Source organism: Tamandua tetradactyla, chromosome 26 (genome assembly GCF_023851605.1).
Source record: "Tamandua tetradactyla isolate mTamTet1 chromosome 26, mTamTet1.pri, whole genome shotgun sequence".
NCBI lineage: Eukaryota > Metazoa > Chordata > Mammalia > Pilosa > Myrmecophagidae > Tamandua > Tamandua tetradactyla.
Genome location: NC_135352.1, coordinates 39,347,953 through 39,368,165, shown reverse-complemented (window position 1 = coordinate 39,368,165; position 20,213 = coordinate 39,347,953). Strand labels below are relative to the sequence as shown.

The 20,213-nt window shown below is 36.8% G+C and overlaps 1 protein-coding gene across 20 annotated transcripts in view; it reads left to right on the top strand.

Annotated features, from left to right (window-relative positions):
- Positions 1-20,213, top strand: part of LOC143669956 (uncharacterized) — a 197,028-nt gene that overhangs the window by 7,645 nt on the left and 169,170 nt on the right. For 7 of the 20 annotated variants that reach the window (XR_013169154.1, XR_013169152.1, XR_013169155.1 and 4 more), the window contains exon 2: positions 4,051-4,119. Coding sequence is in view for 4 of the 20 variants with exons in the window: in XM_077144611.1 (XP_077000726.1) it covers positions 4,051-4,119 (69 nt within the window). In the remaining 16 variants the exon portion in view is untranslated. Of the gene's footprint in view, positions 1-4,011; positions 4,120-14,971; positions 15,058-16,354; positions 16,946-20,213 lie in introns of those variants that run through there. The other 13 variants (XR_013169148.1, XR_013169143.1, XR_013169149.1 and 10 more) reach the window with 4 other exon arrangements.

Here is a 20,213-nt window from a genome sequence, read left to right as displayed (position 1 = left end):
CTAACTTTGAAAATGTGTATTCATCACACAGCAAACTTGGACAATACTCAATGTCCCATAAGCTGCTAATGGTTGCAGTAATTCAATATATGTGAAGACTCAGAGTTGGGACCACTCACTGCTTATTGTTGCATCTACCAGGAATCCCTGCCCTGCCATCCTTACCTGAACTTCCCCAGCCCCCAACCCTGTGACTCTTGGACTCAGTGCTCTGTCCCTAGCTCTTTTTCATGGGTGCATGGGATACTTACTGTTCCAATAGCCCCACCGGCCCTTGTCCAAGATGGTGGCTGGCTGGGAAATAGATGTGCAGGTGGTAGTACCTCTTTGGCAATGTTCAGGCACTGAGGAGGTGTAGAAAGTGCTGGAGAGGCAAGTTGGTAGCATACAAGGCACCAGCCATGGCTGAGGCAGCTTGATGCTAGAGGCTGTGTCTTGTGGGTTCTGATCACTGGAGGCCCTTTTCTTCTCTGAGGGCTGAAATCAATCATATAGCACACTTGAAAACCCATCCAGGGTATGACAGTTGAAAAACCTTGGACCAGAGTTTCTCAAACATTGGTGTGCATGAAAGCCATCTGAAAGACTTGTTAAAACAGATTGCCAACTTCACCTCTAGAGTTTCTGATTTAGTGTAGTTTAGATTCTGATTGTGTGATGGAGTGCTACGACGTTCATGTCTCACAAGTGAGTGGCTGCTTTCCATTCTTCTGAATGTATACTTAGTAATGGGATTGCCAGGTTGTATGGTAATTCTCTACTTAGATTCCTGAGGAGCTGCCAAACTGTTCTACAGTGGCCTCACCATTTTACATTCCCATCAGCAATAAATGAGCTGCTCCTAGTTCTCGGCATCCTCTCCAACACTCATAGTTTTCTTTTTCTTTTAGAACAAGAGCCATTCTAGTAGGTGTAAAATATTTCAAATACTTTCTTTGTGGTTACTCTGGGGTTTATACTATACAACTTACATCTATAACCTGTAATTTAGCTTCAAGATCATATACATCATTCCACATCCCTGCTTCCCCTTTTTATCTTGTTTTTGTACCACTTTACATCTTTGTATTTTGCATCTCTATTAGCAAGAAATGTGCTTTCTTTCTTGTTCAATTTTATTCTGATTCTTGCAGTAATTGAAGAGTAGAGTTATATGCTATGAGGATACAGTACTCTTGGGTTTTGCATTTACCTTTTTAAATTACCCTTACTAAATTTCTTCATTTCTTTACATTATTAGCCACTCTCTCCTGCCTCTTCCTTTCTAGCAGGTCTTTTGCTGATGAACTCTCTAAGTTTCTGTTTAACGTGTGAATGCTTTAAACCCTCACTCATTTTTGAAGAACAGTTTTGCTGGCTAAAAAATTTTTGGACGTTTTTCTCTTTCAGTACCTTAAATATATAATACCACTGTCTTCTTGCCTTCATGGTCCCTGATGAGAAATTGACGCGATCTAGTTGAGGAGCCATTGTATATGGTGAATTGCTTTTCTCTTGTTGTTTTTAGAATTCTCTCTTTATCTTTGACATTTGACTTTCTGATTAGTAAGTGTATCAGAATAGGTCCATTAGAATTTATTCTATTTGGAGTATGTTGTGCTTCTTGGACTCATATATTTATGTCTTTCATAAAAGTTTGGAAATTTTTGGCCATTATTTCCTCATATATTCTTTGTGCCCCTTTTCCCTTCTCTTCTCTTTCTGGGATATCCATGACATGTGTGTTTGTCCATTTCAGGTTGTCTCTCAAATCCCTGAGACACTGCTCAATTTTTTCTGTTCTTTTTTCTATTTGTTCTTCTGACTGTATTTGTATTGTTCTGTTTTCTGTTTCACTGATTCTTTCTTCGCCTCTTAGATCTGCTGTTGTGTGCCTCTAGTACATTTTAAATCTCTACTCTGGTTTCTTTCATCCCCATACTTTCTGTTATGTTTCTTTTTATATTTCCAAATTCTTTTTTATGTTCACACATTGTCTTCTTAATATTCTTTATCTCTTTAAGCATCTTTTCCCTTCATATCTTTGAATCGATTTAGGGAATTTGTTTGAACTGCTTTAATTATTTGTTCCAACTTCTGTGTCTCCTCTGAAGTTTTAATTTGTTCCCGTGAGTGAGCCATATTTCCTCTTTCTTAGTATGGCTTGCCACTTTTTGCTGATATCTGGGCATTTTATTTTCTTGATGAGTTAATTCTAAAGGTTGCCTTTTTATTTTATCCATTTTCCTGCCAATCCTTGTTTCACTTAGTAGCTGAGGATGACTTAGATTGTGTTTCTTCTCTTTCAAAAACACCAATAATTTTTGGTGTTTTGCCTTGAGAGGGAAAAAACCCAAACTTTTTATATAAGAAGCAACAGGATAAATGATGGGTTTCAGTGAGAACTTAAGTACAGGGTCAGTATTTAGTGGAATCATAGATGACTTTGATAAATCACTTCACACCTCTATGCCTTAGTTTCCTCATGTAGAAAATAAGTTCAATGGGCAAAATCAGTGGTTTTCTCCACTGGTGTTTCTCCACTGTGTTCCACAGAGACCCAGGTGCCTTGGAGAAGCACCTGGGGGAAGGTGGGGAAACTTTGCCACTTCCTTTAGAACAACTCTACTTTTATCTGCATAAAAGTTTGTGCTGCTAATATTTTGAAAATCACCATTCCTGGTAATCATTACAAAACATTTAAAAAAAGTTCTGTTGGGGCGGGCCGCGGTGGCTCAGTGGGCAAAGTGCTTGCCTGCCATGCCGGAGGACCTCGGTTCGATTCCCGGCCCCAGCCCATGTAAAAAACAAATAAACAAACAAAATACAATAAAACAAGAAAATGTTTAAAGATGTTTCCCTTTCTTCCTTCTATCCTTCCTTCCTTCTCTCTGTCCTTCCTTCTAAAAAAAAAAAAAAAAAAAAAAAAAGTTCTGTTCACTGGTCATAAAACTGTGTTGCTCATGTCTTTCCACCAATTGTTTTTATGCCACATTCCTCACGGGAATGCTCTCCTCCCTCTCTGTTGACTAGCATTCTTTATCCATTTTTAAATATTTGGTATATAGGCTTACAACTAACAGTCTGTGTTTGTGTGTGTATATATATGTACCATTAATTCTTCAGGCACATGAATTCCATTCATTCTCTCCGCAGATGTATGTTAAGCTTATGTTAAGCACATAAGGGAAAAATTATTTTTGATGAACGAGGGTATGTTTACATAGTTTAATCAGTGAACACATTGGTATTAATATCTGTCTACATCCAGGTAGGCAAGAATAAAACTTTAATTTTTTCTAAGCAAGTACATTTTTGTTTATATCCCCTCATTTTCACCAGGGTGAGAGAAATTTAATCTTAGTCAATTAGGGTTTCCTGTCTTCCCCAAGGTTCCCTTTGAATTTGGGGGTGTACTTAGTGCTGAGGCACAGGGATGTGGGGACATCCGCATCTCCATGGATTCAGGTTGTTGCTGGACAACCTCAGTTCCTGCTCAGATGATTCTCAGAAGTGGTGAGATGAGATCTCTTCTCCCATCAGGCCAAGCTCTTTAAAAAATTTTGTCTGGTTTTAGGAAGAAGCATTACATCCTTAAACTGAAATTTCTTTCAGGAAGATTCTCTCTGAACGTTTGTCTATGCTGTGTTCTTTATGTTTCTCCAAAGCTTTTACTCTTAGAGACCTATTCCATGAAGATTCCTCAGTCTCTATTTTCAGTCCTGGGCCACCTGCCTCCTCTGGCACTGGCACAGAATGTCCTAGACACTGTTGAAGGATGGAAAAGGTGTGGTTAGGATAGAGAACTATAGGTCTTGAGCTAAATGGCTTGCACAAATTGTGTTTTGGGAGTCTAGTGTTTTATCTTAGATAGTCATATGAGTTTTGCATTCAATTTCACAAAACATTTATTCTATCTCAAAATAAAAGTATATCAAGATGCTTTCAATTAAAAAATCACATATTCCCCCAATCTTCATATAAAATTGATGCATTTAGAAAGATGCTTTGTGTTGTGTTCCACATCCGCAGGCCCTGCCCATTATAACATGTGCTTCATGTCTTCCTCAGGCGGATGCTGGGATCATCTTCAGAAGATTCCAGTTCAATCCAGGAGGCCTGTGGAAACAGTGTTGGAAGGTAAGAGGTGAGATCAATACACCATGCAAATTAAAGGAAGATCATTTTTGTAAGAAATAGGATTCCTAAAACAATGAAGCTAGCTTTAGGAGTGACATAAAAATCAATGCTGTTAGCTTCTGAGGATGTAAGAGAAGTACCTTTTGGGCAACCTTTCATTTCTTCTCTTTTTGACACTTTTTTTTGGCTACAAGTTGTCAGTGAGTCTTTTATTATGATGAAAGTTACCTGATTTGCTACTGCCATAATATAAAAAACAAACCTTCAGAAGAAAATTGCCTCTTGTCTTGAATTTTAGTATATAATTAGGATTAGGTAACGTCAGTGAAAATATTAAAAACGTTTCTGATTTCAGCACTATGAACTAATACTTACTTACTCCTAGAGATGACAGTGAAAGGGAAATTTAAACAAGAATAGGTGACAAAAATAATGGAGGACTTTCTCTTACTGATTATTTTTATTGCCTTAGCACATTACCAGGTTGCTGTATAACAAAGGAAAATCAAACTTGTTTAAAAAATCATGTGAAAGATCCACATTTCATCAGGGTTGTCTAAGGCAATAAGCCACATCCATGTCTTAGACTTGTAGACAGATGTGCACAGAAAGTAGGGTTGCATAATAAATGGAAACCAACTAATTGTGTGTGTGAGATAAATGTGACTCATTAGTAAGCCTGGGGGAGAGTTCTGAGTTTAGGGGTGTGCAGAAAAACAATGATAATAAGCCATTGTCTTCAGAAGACTAAGAACCCTGTAGAAATAGTGATGCTTAAGTGTCTTATCAAACTTAATGGCAAGTATTGGCTACTGAAAAAAATTAACCAAATCCTTTCATAAGTCTTTAGGTAGAATGGGAAGATGCCCTCACAGGGTGAATGCTTTCAGAGGGAAGGTGGAAGTCTGCCTCTATAGAGCTTGGTGGGGAGGTGGGAGCCAGTCAGCCTTTGAAACGGTCCTAATGGATGAGGACCCAGGTTCACCTAATATTCTGAAGGGGTAAAATTTTACCACCCACTTTCCTATGGGGAATACAAATACTAAAACTTAAAGAAATGGAGTTAAGCCTCTATTCTCTATGTTTCAAGGTAAAATGTTGAGTCTTCAAAAGACTGGAATTTTCTTTTCTGCATTGAGACTGACATTCATGTCATAGCCAGGACTAAATTCTCCTTATGACTTCTCGAACTATATTTTGGTTAATTATCAACTGCAGGGTAGTGGTGTTCAGTGGTGCTTTTGTTTGAAGTAGTTGTGAATGGACTTATGTTTATGTCTCTTGTTAGGGAACACAAGCTCTGTTCTTGATGCTGCTTTAGTGTGCCATTAGTAGATTCTTCTACAGATATGGGAAATGGAGTGCAGCCTTTTCCAGTCAAATCTTGTCTGAATAGAAACTACACCTATTTTAAACAACTCTAAGAATTCAGGGCACTAATATTTGTTAAAGAGGTAAGAGCTGTGGGTAGATATTGGACATCAGTAGGGAAATGTTAGAAGTGAATAAAAGAAAAAATACTCTGAGAAGCTGGTATATTATCCCTTTGAACTAACTATAGCCAATGGAATAAACAAATCAGTGTTTCCTCTTTCCATACCTTGGGACAAAGAAATATCTTCCCAACATCAAAGTATTGTATTAAAGTGAAATGCTGCTACGCACTAGTTAAAAATAGCAACAAACAGATTTTCCCATCTCCTTTATATATTACTGTATAATTGTTAACTGTGAATTCTAACAGTTAACAGCTGAAAATTAGATACAAGCTTCTGGGATTCCATTGATTGTTTTGTAAATATAGCATAATGATATGTTATCCAGCCAAAGCCAAGGGACTGGACTGTGTGATCACTCATGACCTTTTCTAGTACCAATGACCAGGACTTACTTGGTGAAATGCTATCATTAAATCTTTTCAAAGAAACTAAAGATAAACCTGGATTGTAACAGAAAATAATGCAGACTTCTTAATATAGATCAGTTTGTTTCTAAAATAGGGTCCTGGGTCAATGGGAGAAAAAGGAAGAAACTGAGTTGGTCTGGAGACATTCATCCATAGTTCAGATTTAGAAGAAGCCTTTTCAGCTTTACAGAGGAAAAGATTCATAATTCAACAAATATATATTGAATGCATACTATTGTTCTAAGCTTTTGATATATGGTTGAACAAAACAAAGAAGATCCTACCTTTATGGAGCCTAATTTTCAAGCACACACATGGTATCAAATGGAAATAAATGCCCCAAAGATATATGTATTAGTTAGGATTTTCCAGAGAACCCAAACCAGCAGGATATGTATGTTAATATTAAGATTTATTACAGGAGTTATAATTCTTCCTATAATAATTCCCGTGGGGACTGAAAAATCCAAATACTGTAAGGCAGGCTGCAAGCTGTAAAATAGATACGGATGAAGTTGAATTCCCCTGGAGAAGCCACAAGCTGGGAACTGATGAAGATGATATTGAAGTCCCCAGGAAAAACTGGCTGCTGTCATAGAGGTAGCAATTCTTCTTTCTGACTGCTGAAATCTGCAGTTCCTGCTTGAAGGCTTCCAACTGATTGGATGAGGAGAGTCCTCTCATGGCTGAGGACAGGCGTCTTGGTGATTATAAGATGGAATCAGCAGTAGATGAAATCAACTGACTAATGATTTAAAGCCATCTGCAAAATACCATCATAGTAACAATCAGGTCATAGCTTGCTTGACCAAACAACTGAACACCATACTCTAGCCAAGTTGACACAGAAAATTAATCATCACAATATATAAATTAGGAGAAGATATTAGAGAATGATGGCAGGAGTGATATTTCAGATAGAGTTGTCTGGGGTGGTTTATTTCAGGAGGTGGCATTAGAACAGAGACCAAATGAAGTGGAGGAGGAAACCATGCCAAGCAAGTTGAAGGAAGGGTGCTCTAAGCTAGAGAGAAGAAATGTAAAAAAATCCAGAGAAGGGGAATAAACTTGGTGTCTTCAAGTAGTAGCAAGAACATCAGTGTGACTAAAGTGAGAAGGAGGGGATAGAATGGTGGCAAGAGATAAATTTGGAGAAGAATCAAATTATTTGGGGCCTTACAGTAAGTAGTTTTCATTTCACTCTGAGTGTGTTGGGAAACCTTTGGAAAGATTAGTAAAGGGTAGTGATGTAATTTGATGTATGTCTTAAAGAGGTCACTCTGCTACTATGTGGAGAGCAAGATTTTTGGAGGGGAAGATTAGAAACAAAAAAAATCAGAACCCTTCAGATGAGAGCTGATGGTGGCTTTGATAAGGACAGCTCTGGAAGTGGGAAGAGGTGGTCAAATTTGTGACCTAATTTGAAGTTACAGCCAAAAGGTCTTAATGAATGCAATATAGGATATGAGGGAAAGAGATATGTTGAGATGACCCCTCAGTCTTTGGTCAGATCAACTGATGAATGGAACCATTTATGAGATGGGAAGAACTGGAAGAGGAGCAGGGTGAGGCAGAGTGAGACATTGGAATTTTGTTTCATACATTTCAGCTTTGAGATGCTACTTTGGTTTACTAATGCTGCCAGAATGCAGTGTACCAGAAATGGATTGGCTTTTACAAAGGGGATTTATTAGGTTACAAATTTACAATTCTAAGGCCATGAAAATGATGAAATTAAGTCATCAATGAGAGGATACCTTCACTCAAGAAGGCTGATCATGCCTGGGGTTTCTCTGTCACATGGGAAGGCACATGGCTGGCATCTGCTGCTCCTCTGCTTCTGGGTTGCACTGCTTTCAGTTTCTGATTCCAGTGGCTTTCCCTCTGAGCTGTGGTGGGTCTTTGCTTGCTCATCTGGGGACCAAAATACAACTCTAAGTTCTCTGTGTCCTGCAGATCTTCTCTCAGCATCTCCAGGGCATCTCTCTCTCTTTGCATCCTCCACTTGATTTCATCTCTGCTCTCTGTATTGGCTCTGACCTCTTTCTGTGTTTTTGGTCTTTTATTCTCTTCCTAGAGGATTCCAGTAAAAGTATTAAGAGCCACCTTGAATTGGGTGGGTTACATCTACATGGAAACAATTTAATCAAAAGGTCCCACGCAACAATGGGTTTGCACCCACAAGAATGGATTAAAAGAATATAATTTTTTCTGGTGGCTCATAAAAGATTCAAACCAGCACAGGGGCCTTTTAGACATGCGAGTGAAGCTGTTGAGTAAGCAGTTGAATATTCGAGTCTGATATTTAGGGGAAAGGCTGAGGTTTGAGATTAAAAACTAGGGAGTGATTAGTATATGGATTATATTTACAGCCATGGAACCAGATGCTTTATTGGGAGTGAGTGTAGAAAGAAGACAAAAGAGGGTCTGCGATTGAGTCCTATGGACCACTAGCTTTTGTACGTGGAGAGGTTGGTGTGTGGGAAGAAGAGACAGATGAGTGGCCTGCTGCTGCTTATTTATCCTATTTTCAGGCAGTATGTCTACATAATCCAGAGGAAAGAGGACTTAATAATGAGGATTAAATCCACTGCAGTATATTCAAAACCTCAGAAGTCCTTTACAACGATTACTTTTCAAATACATCAACCACATGAAAACCTCATTATAACCAAACTATAACTGGTCGATTGATGAAAGGATGATGTGGAGCTGTCTTAGTTTTAGAAATAGTGTAGCAGTAATGTATAGAGCTGTGGGATATCACCTGTATAGCTAGGTTGATGGTCGTTAAAAACAGTATTTAGGTGAATATTTCAAGAAAAGGTTTCAATGTAAGTAATAAAGCAGGGTTCCAATATTTCTTTCTTCAATTAGAAGAGTTAAAATCTCTTACGTTGTATTTTGGATCCAATTTTAGGTGGTATTGAAAGCAATTTACTTTAAAAATGCATTCTTAACCCAAGTGGAAACATAGCAAAGGATACATACAGGCAAGTCACAAAGGAAGGACAATATGAATACATACAGAATTTCAATAGTAATCCAGTAAATACCAATTAAAATGAAATACCACTTTTAATATTTTGGAGTGGCAATAACTTAGAAAGACATGTATATGTCCCCTCATACATTATTGGTGGGAATGAAAATTGAACAACTTTTCTAGAATGAAAGTTTGGCAATCTACGAAAGGCCTCAAAAATATTCATATTCTTTTTTTTTTTTTTACATGGGCAGGCACCAGGAATCGAACCTGGGTCCTCGGGCATGGCAGGCAAGCGTTCTTACCTGTTGAGCCACAGTGGCCCGCCCAATATTCATATTCTTTTTGGAGTAATTTTACTTCCAGGAATTTATTCTAAAAACATAATCTGATCTAGATAGTAAAATATTTACTGCAGCAATATTTACAGAAGTAAAAAATTAGAAAGTTTAAGCATGCAGTGGTAAGGATGGATTTATTGGATTATGGTATATTTATGTGATATGATTTATCTACATGTTTTTGAAGACTAATTTCATGATAAATGAGCAAATGCTCGTTATATGTCTAGAGAAAAAACAGATTACAGAATAATGCACACATTATGATATTAATTATGTATCTATGTACACATAGATACATGCATATATACGTAGAAAAAATCTTGAAAGACTTCTGTCAAGACATTTACAGTGCTTTTTTTCTGGGTGGTGAAATTGGGGTGATTTTTAAATTCTCCAAATGTCTTTTATATTTTCTAAAATTTCAAAAAAATCATTTATGCTTTTATTTTTAAAATTATTAAAATTGTGAATATTTTGGAAGGAGATAAAATTCTTGCCCTTTTGTTTTCTTTACAATACCATGTTATTATGAAACTTATTCTCTTGTTTGCTATCATTGGTCATTTGTGGTTTAGAACCAAACAACTTATTTGTAACTCATATACAAAGGGTTCTCTCATCTTCTTTCACCTTGATATTGTGACAGTATGGTTCTGCTTGCTACTTAAAGACCATTATTTATCATGATACTATTATTATATTGCAGCTATACATTATACTATAAGAAAATGAAATGTGGAAATAACTAGTAGTTAGCAGAGTTGAATTAGGCAATTCTAGTTCTTGGCATTTCGCAAATGATAAATAATAAAGGGTTGAGTAAATATGTTGAATCAATTGATTTATTCCTTTTTGGTATATAAATTCTAATCTGATAGAGTATTATAATACCAGACACTTCCTTAAGCCAGAAGCTTCAATTCTGTATACTCTCAAACTTAATCTGTAAATTGTTGTGATACAGAGACCCCTTAGTTCATAGCTAGGAATTCAGATGGAGTGAAAATGCTTTTCTGTGATTAGTGAATAGAGGAAGCATGTGAAAAGTCATTATAGATGCCGATGAAGGTGGCCAGTGAGCTATATAGAAATGCCCAACCTTCTATGGTAAAGATATGTATGCATATATATGTCTGTATATGAGTGGATGTATTTAACTGGCTAAGGTATTTCTTTTTAAGTTTATAAATGGCATGTGTATCAAAGGGAATTAATTATGCTTTTCAAGATAAGATATTTCTGGCCCTAGAATAGCTATACAATGACTCAGAGTAAAGTGCTTGCCAAAGCAGTAAGCTGATAGAGGCAGCACCATATGCAATTCAAGCAAAAAACCCCCAAAAAACAAAAAACAAAAACCCAAATACCCAACTTTTCCCCAATCACCTCTGACATACTGGCTTCCCCTGAATGATCCAGATTATTGCCCCAATATTTCATTTCACTTTGACGACAGAGATCTGATTTTTGCATTTTGTTTTCTATGGTGTAGAACATAGAAAAAAGTACAAACCACTTTCCTTATGGAACTAAGACACCAAAGTGAAATGAAAAGTAACTCACCTAAAAGCTGTAGGAAAAACCAAAGACCTAGTCATGAAGTTAGGATTTCTTAACTTCTGTGAGAAGACCTCTGGAAGAGGAATTTAAATCCACGGGAGGAAGGTTTTAGGTTTTTCATGAGTTGGTGCCCGTATAATTACTTCTGTCAATGTTGGTGAAAATAATGTGACAAAAGTGTTATTTTTTAAAACAAAAAGCAATATATTTCTACACGATTATACCTTAAGGTTGTGATTTATATTTAGAAGTTACATTGCCTGGTCACCTTGATATTTCAGAACGATTTCTCAAATGTTACAAAAAAGAATTTGCACCACACCATTAGAAATGGTGATTTCAGAAGGTTTTAGTGGCTGAAACCAAGGAAGAGACAAAAACTCTTTAAATAAAGGGTGTGCTTTGGTAGCCTGAGCTTGTGTAGGCTTAGTGGACAGGACTAAATAAGGTTTAGTGCTAATGTTGAATCTTTCAGGACACCTATGAGTATTTTTCGGCTGTTTTGGGTGAAATACTTGAATTTCCCCTATTTGGTCTCTGATTGTTTACAGTTTCCTGTTGAGACTGCAGTACGTTTGAATTGTACTTAAAACACATAAATCTCCCTTCAAAGGTAGCTTGGGAGGCTGAAGTGTGGCTGGAAATTTTAAATAGAAAGGGTAAGCAAGGTCTATGGAGTCCTCTCATATGTAGTACTGCATTTGTATCAATTACAGCATAATCTAGAATAAAATACCTATGATAATTTTGCTGAAAAAAAAGTACACACAGTGTTGAAAATAAGCAACATTTTTGTAATTATTAAAGATCTTATTTATTTTGAGCTACCTTGATGTTGCAGCTAGGGAAACGATGATTTGCCATCTCGCCCCAATTCCCAGGAATAAACAAAACACACACAGAAACAAAACAAACCACGGACTACTTTACTTCTTAATCACACTGGTTAATTGCAATTTCTTATGTGGCTCCAATTTTGAGAAAAGCAAAATCTGTAACCTTCTCTGATTTATCCTTTAAGAGCTTGATTTCCAACAGTTTCCAGTATTCATTCACATTTCCCTTCTTTTCTTAACTTGTTATTTACATCACAAAACTTCACATTTTTTAAAATCACAAATTGCAATTCTTATACTTAAATCTTATAATAAGCTAGACTGAGTTGAGCCCCACAGCTCCAAAGTGAGCTGAGCTCACTTTTGTTTGCATGAGACTGTTTTAAGGCTGAATAAAGGCTGCTTTGGCTGATCCCTTTATTTGTCTGGCCACATGTGGCTGGTTTTTGTCTTATCCAGAAAATGACTTCAGTAGCCAGTGCTTTTTATTTATGGTACTTCACAGCCACTGCAGGCTTTGTTTTACTTGGAAACTTATTTCCCACTTTCTGTCTATATTATAATGATTTGGAGGAAGTGTGTTTCTGTGCACTATAATTAACACACTACTTTTAACATTTGGATTAGTGCCAAGAATTGAATAGATATCTGAAAATGAAGTAGACGCTTGAAAGAGCCTTTCCCACAATTGATGAAAACTTTACCTTTTCTGTGAGTCGTGTGTTATACGATAGAGTAATATAGTTAATTAACATCTGCATATTATTATCAAAAAACTCCTTCACTCAATGCTGTCTTCACCTATCATTAGTCATTATTTCCTGAGCGTCAGTGGCATCCTGGCGCTCAAGGCTTAGTTGCAATAACAATTAATCCTGGCTTATTTTTAGCAATGATTGGCAGTATAGGGGATTGTGTTGACACTTCTATTCTCAGCTTACTGGCTTACATATTAGGCCAAAGGTTGTTGTTCTGGGCAGAGACATGTGGGAGGATATTAACTGGTGTTAGAATATGAGTGGAGACAAGAAGGGAAAATTAGAAAAAAAAAAGCATTTGTAAAGGAGATGGGCTGTGGGAAGGGAATAGATGTTTTTCGTACCCTGAGGTTTCTTCCATGTAGCATCACCCTCCTGGCTCCTCTGTCTCCTCACTCACTCTGCAACAGAGAGAGGTAGCATAGGGAGGCGAGTTAAGAACTTTCCCTTCTTCCTTTCCCTTGGGAGTGAACTTCTCCTATTCTTCTTGCCCTCTGCTTCTCTGTGTCATAAATCTAACAGTGCCTGAGTCCCTGATGGAAAAGTCTTTCTAATTCTGGAGTTCAATATTATGAAGTTCACTTGTGTGCACTCTCAAATAGCAGCTTTATAAGAAATGGAAGTAATATTTTGGCAGCCATGTGACAATGTTTTTGTCCTATTTCTCAGTTGATCCAGTATCTGGGAATAAGTCCTCTAAAACCACAAACAAAGATTATTTAAAAAAAACAAAAACAAAAAACCCTATGTCTCCTGTTCTGACCATGATGTAGTGATTGTAACCAGACTTGGCCTTCTGCTATAAATAACTAGAAAAAGTGGAAAAAAATATATAGAATGACTGTTTCAGACACTGGATAACAGGGAGCATAGGGTCGTGATTCCTAAGAGAAGGAAAGAAGCATGGTGAGTCATGTGATTGGTCTGTCTGTGGGAAGACACTTTTTAGAGCTTAGTGCAGGGAGGGGAGATAGAGGGAGTGCACAGTAATCTTGCTGAAGTGAAGAGACAACATTTGGGGAAAAGTTGGTCCCTGGAAGTTGTGCGGTAGAGATGAGCAAGCCATGCAGATTAAAAAAGAAAAGAAAACAAAACAACTTCAGAAAATACCAGAGATAGTTCAGGGATCCTTTTGATATTATGGCTGAAAACTAAACTGTTTTCAGTGTAAAACTTCACAAGGCCAGGCAGAGAATAAATGGTAGAAATTGTACCTCACTAACAACTTTGTGATCCATTTATAAATAACTTTTTTCCTGTTCCTCTCAGCTTCATGTTTTCTGTTGCTTCCAGGTCTTCACAGATGCTCTTGTTTTTGTCTGCAATATTTTTCTTAAGCCTTTTCTCTTTGCACCCTTGTGCCTCCAGATTCCCCACCACATTTTATTGGATTTTTCCCATCAGGCCTTCCCAGATCTTCCTTCCCAGCCTTCCTGTCTCCTCCAAAGGATTATTGTACCTGCAAGAGAATCTCAGTGTATCTTATCATTCTGAACTGTGACTTCTCACTTAATTAATTGCATGCCCCCTCACTAGAAGATCATAAGTGAACGCTTTTCATTGGGGATCAAGTTGTGCTGCTTATTTTTGGACAATTTATATAAATATAAGGAATGCTCTGAAATTTTTTATTACCTTGGAAGGTGTAAACAACAATAATGCCAATATAAAGTAAAACCTGATAGACTTTGAATAAATATATGCACAATCAATGTACTTTACCTGTGATTATACATTGTCTTATGTCATATCAAAACCTATACTTTTATGATTTTTTTCATTCTGTTGGCAAGGAGAATATCACCATTTGTTTTATTAATAAGTATTGATTCTCTATAGGATAGGTTAGGAATAAAAAAGAAATTACAGTTTTCTTTTCATTTTATGCATAATAAAATTAATAATAAAATTTCTTTCTTTTCACTGAGAGGAATTTCGAGGATAGAGGAACGGACATTTGCTTGAGAACTGATGATTTAAGGACTTCAGGATCTTAACTAAATGCAAAACTGGTGGTTTTGGACTGTGCTAAGTTATTCTGCATGCTTTTCATTTTTGAATAAAGTTGTGATCGCCTGTTCTTTACGGCCCTTTTACTATGAACACTCAAGCGGTCAGGACTAAAATTATACCATGCCATCACCAAATGTCCAGACCCAATCCTTATTAGGTTAGCAGCAAATTTATTAGAAATTAGAAGGGGTCATTATGCCCTTTTGGCGTGGGTCTTGTAGCACTGTATTTTACGTTGGTAAGAAAACAAAATCATTAAAATAGTGTTATTCATGAATAGTCACTAAACTATGCTATAAGCATTCTCCTCATTTAACCAGATCTGAAGTTGAATGTATTTGTTCATCAAGCTATGCACATAGAAGTGGCAAAGAATTTTGGGGTGCTTTAAAAATAATCTATAGTCATGTGCACACAATTTAGTTTTTCTCATTTTTTTAATATTACAGTTGAAAGGAAATCAACAGTAAAGTTGATATGGTCAAGTATTGCTGAGTGCCATTGTTGTGTCAACTCTGACAAACAGAACATATGTGTAAGTGCACCGCTCCCCCAGCCCTGAGGCCGTAAGGAGGAAGAGAAGTATCAGGCATATGGAAAATGAATTGGATCCGGTATATTGATGTTTTACAGGCATATAAATTCCCATAAAAGAGACCATTAGTATGGATTGAAGCTTTTATTTTTGTAAACCTTAGCATTTTATTTTATTTTTGTTCAGAGTAGTAAAGGGTCAGTTTATTGATGTCATCCATGAATTTCACCAAAATTTATTCACTTAGGGTATGTCAGGGACTGTGCTAAGTGCTGGGGCATCAGAGATGAATAGCACGCAATCTGTTACCCAAACGAGTAGAGCTCATTTGTAGAGGCTTGGGTGCTCTGTGCATCTAGGTGCATCAGTTGGAGGCTGGGGCTTCTTCCCTTGGAAGGACCTTTATTCACATTCCCTGTCCTTCATTTGAAGTGGGCGTCTCACTTGGTGCCTTTTGGCATCCCTGTGGATAGGGTGGCAGAAAACACAGGGTGAGTTGTCCTGCCCTGATTTAGATGGTTCTGTTTAAAATATTCAAAGGATTCCATATTTGGCTCTGGGTTATTCTTCAAATAAATACATATATTAGGCTTCTAGCATAATCTTTCACTTAATTTAGAAATTAAGCGGTATTTCACTGGTAAAATACATGTGTTGTTATGAAGTGTCAAGGAACATTATCAGTATGGTTGATGCCTGTTGTGAAAAACGAAAGGGGAAAAGCATACAACAGGCCTGAGACACTCACTTAGAGCCTCTCTGCCAGCTGCCCTGGGCTCATGTTGAGACACTGCCTCTACATTGGTAAAACCCACATACCAATAGGATATATAGATTTCTCTGGGGGCTTTATTTTTTTGTTTTGTTTTGTTACTTAAAGGTTTCCCCCATTTTCCCCTTAGGAATAGAAATATGTTTTTTCCACTTTATAGGCAAACCACTTCAATAGAATGTGGCTGGCAGCCATATGGCGCTATATAAATCCAACAATTAATTCAGCAATGAAAACTGCTTGTAGCAAGTTCTGAGTATGCCGTCCTGGGTAACGCTTTGATGACAAATAAGGAGATAATTGCAAAGAAAATGATAGTAGTACTTACAAAAACTATGCTCCTTTAATGATATTGAGATTATTATTAGTCATCTATTTAATGTGAAATCCATGGCACTTGTAGGAGGTACTTAACACTTTTTAAGTATAATTTTATAGCATAAATATGGTGTTAATTTTCAAGGAGCTTACAATCTACTAAACTTTTGAATGAGTGCTTATATTACCCTTATCTGAAAATCCTAGGTCTAGACTTTTTGCTGGCATGCCTTCCAGAACTGGCTTTATGACAGTATTTCAGGACCAGAGCTTCTAGCCAAAACTAATAAGCATGGAGCTGCTCAAAGGTAGAAAAAATCAAGTTATCTAAACATATTAGAATCTCATAAATGTTTATTAGAAATTTGGGGGAAACAGCCCATGCCGGTTTTTGTTTTATCTCACTAGGTTTTATCTCACAGATTGTCCCATCTCTGGGTGATTCCTTCAGCTCTGACATTTGCAGAATTGAAGCTCTAATCATCCAGTCATCAGTTTTCATATGCAGGGAGCACATGTGGTGTGAGCCTAAGATCCTGTCCCTTCATAACTTCTTGGCATCAAGGTTGAATAAAAGGAAAACAAAATTCATTTTAGAATTTAGAATTTTAGAGAGTTTATTATGAGCATTGTTTACATTTTACTAAAAGGTAACTGTATTAATCTCTGTCTGGGGATATCAAATGCTTCATAACTACGGACAGAGTGAGAGATGTGCATAGTTATATGAACACTGAGATGAGTATTTCCCCTGAAAAAATCCGAATGGTGTATTTTTGTCTAATGTTACCAATGATTTTCAGCGATGCTACTATATAAGCAGGTAGAGATTTATTTCATGTATCATAAAAATATAAATTGTTGAATTTAAGAACTGAAATTTGTGATCAGGTGCTGAACTAATAATAATTCAAATTAATGACATTATTATCAGAAGTGGTAGAAGCAGTAATAGTTACAGTATTCTACGATGACAGGTGTGGGGTATACACAATACACCAATATGTCTGACTTCTGGAAGGACATATAAATACCCCCCCCAAATTATTCTACTAGGAAGCCCCTCCCCCAACCCTGGAATTAGTGAATATGATTTTTTAAAACCACTAGAATCTATTTATAATGCCACTAAACATTTCCATATATATATGAAGTATGACAGCGAGCAATTAACTGAAGTGGGTCCCAATGCGATGCTTTTCCGAGAGCTCTCTTACATGCTCACCAGTAATGTAAAGAGGTACCAGTACGGAGAAAGGAGGAAAAAATGGGACTGTTTTCTCTAGACCTACTCTCCGTGCATCTCTTGACCTTCTAACAGATTGGCATGGTATGACTCAATACGTAGAAATCATGGCATAATCCAGGATGTTTATTGTTTTATTTAACTTGGAACCCAGTTTCCAGAGTATTTCCAAAATGATATTAATTCCTTGGAGAATACTAAAAATGTAGTATTAATGGTAAAAGGGAGAAGGTTAGGAAATTTTTAAAAGGCATTAAAATATGCAGTAAATATTCATATAATTCTTCTGCAAAATCTGTTTTACACTAGTTATTTCAATCAACTTTGAGCTTGAATTCAGACTTAGAGATACCTAGGTTTTCCATTTCAAAACATAATACTCTTTTTGGCTATAGTAGAATAAGTTTTGAATGCAAGAATTTTTAACATGGAAGAAAATCACTCACCATCATAGAGTCTTATTGGGATTCAAGAGAGACCCAAATCTGGGCTGTGTTCTTGATTTGTATTGTGGCTTAATGAAAAATCTCTTAATCCTTTTATGGCTCTGGCAATTTTTCCTCATCTATAAAATGTAGAATATAATAATTACAACCTACTTTTGGGGGATCTTGTAAAGACTAATGAAATAAAAAGTAGAAAAATTAATCTTGGTTAGCATTTCCTTTGAGAGGCTGGCAGGACGCAATGCGGTATCTAATTGCAGCCCAAATTTTTCAGGAGGAAGAAACTAATATCCATTGGGTCTCCTGGACTTGATGCATCTTAGTAGGAATATATGTTGAAACAGATTAGAAGCCTAAATTTTGAAAGTATGAAGAAACATTATCCTTTACATAAGATTTACCACTTCAGTGTTAAAAATCCAACCAATTTCTCAATCATTGTCAAGACAAGCATGATATGCATGGTTCTGTTTGGTGTGCTTTGATTACACTTTTTTTGCTTCAGTTTCTATCATCCTTTATGTACCCAGCATTTGCACGACACTTCCTAGTGTTTCCTGACTGCACCAGGCACTTCCAAGATTCCCAGCTTTCCCTTATGTTGTTCCTTCTGTCTGATAAGCCCCATCCTCACCACACACTCCCTCAATAAACCGATGAACTTCTTTTTATTAGTTGGTTCATCTTCTCTATGTACCAATCGCTTAATCTTCCAATTGCCTCAAAGAATGCCATATTTGCTTAATATCTTTCTCTCTCAAATATTCTGTGAGCTCCGTAAGTGTAGATTTCTTTTCTGTTTGTCTTTGTGTCTCAGAGCCCAGTTTAGTGCCTGCTAAGGTAGTGAATAAATGTTTGTTGATTGAACAAAGTAATAAATGAATGAAACTCTGATATGAACTATGTGGTGTCTCTCTGGAAGCACCTGGAGTGGTACTACTAATAAATTAACCACTTAAACCTTGCCAAAGTTTGGAACCAATTGAGAGATGGAGCCAAAAATCTAGCACCCGAAGATCAAAATGACAGTTTTGGTACTGAGGAAAGTGGCTTGGAGGACATGACTTAGGTATGTGGCAGTAGTGGGTTCTAATGGAGCCTAAGAACTAGAGATAATACTTCCTCTGTCAATAGCAGCTCCGGGCAACCACAGGCTTATCCTGTTAAGGTTCAAAATTCTTGGTCACTCTGTTTATAGCATAGCTGGAAGTAGACTAGAGCCTATGCTCTCTGCATGTGGTTAAATTCTAAACAGGAAAATGGCAGGAGCTGATCCAGGCTTGCCCACTTTTTGTTCCAAACTTGTCAATCAGCTCAGTCTACGCGCCTCCCTTGGGGAGGAATTAATGTAGGGACAGAGAGGCTAGAAAGGTTATTTGAGTGGATGTCCTTCTATATGGAAGCATGTAAACACGGGGAAAAAGCTCCCCAGCTACTCCTGCAATACTACTACAAATTCTTTTTCCGCATGTACGTTCTCTCTCAATGGTATCTCTCTTTCCTCAGCCATCGAGGCTTAATTAGCTAGAGACTATTTTAGTCTATGGATTATCTCCCAAAGGAGCAGCTGGCTCTGAACCTCTAGCCTACGGTTTCAGTCCTATAACTACTTGCTGTTATCTTATGTTTTAAATGTTTAAATATAAAAGAAACAGTAATTACTTTGAAAATTACAAATGATTCTAATATATAAAAATGAGCCTCCCTAAAAGCATCTCTGTACTGTAAACTTCGTCCCTGTCTGAAGATAACGACTATTTATGTATATGTTTCCATATTATTTTCTAGGTATTTATGAATAGGTAGACATAAAGATTTTGAAAATTACAAATACTAGACAATAACTCATAGGCATTTTACTATTTCTTTCTTTATATATTTACCTAATTATTTTTAACAGTCCTTGGTATGAATATTTCATGATATCTTTCACTGTTCCTCTATTGCTAGATATTTGTTTCCAGTTTTTTAGTACTGCAAGGAATAAAGAGTCTATACACCTATCTTTTATTACTTATGTAGGAGAGAGCCCTAGAAGTGAACCTGTTGAGCCAAGTAATTTGTAAAGTTTTGGTAGATATTTCCATGTTGTACTTTAAAAGTCTATTCTAATAGGGTGGGCCATGGTGGCTCAGCAGGCAGAGTTCTCGCCTGCCATGCCCGAGACCGGGTTCGATTCCCGGTGCCTGCTCATGAAAAAAAAAATGTCTATACCAATATATCAGTGTTCCCATTTCCAAAGCCTTATGGACTTTTCAAGTTTGCCTATTAAGTGGGTGAGTCATATCTTATTGTTTAATCTGTATAGATTTAGATATCTCTACTAGTTCATAATTTTTGCCCATTTTCTTCGGCAGCTCAATTTTCAAAATAT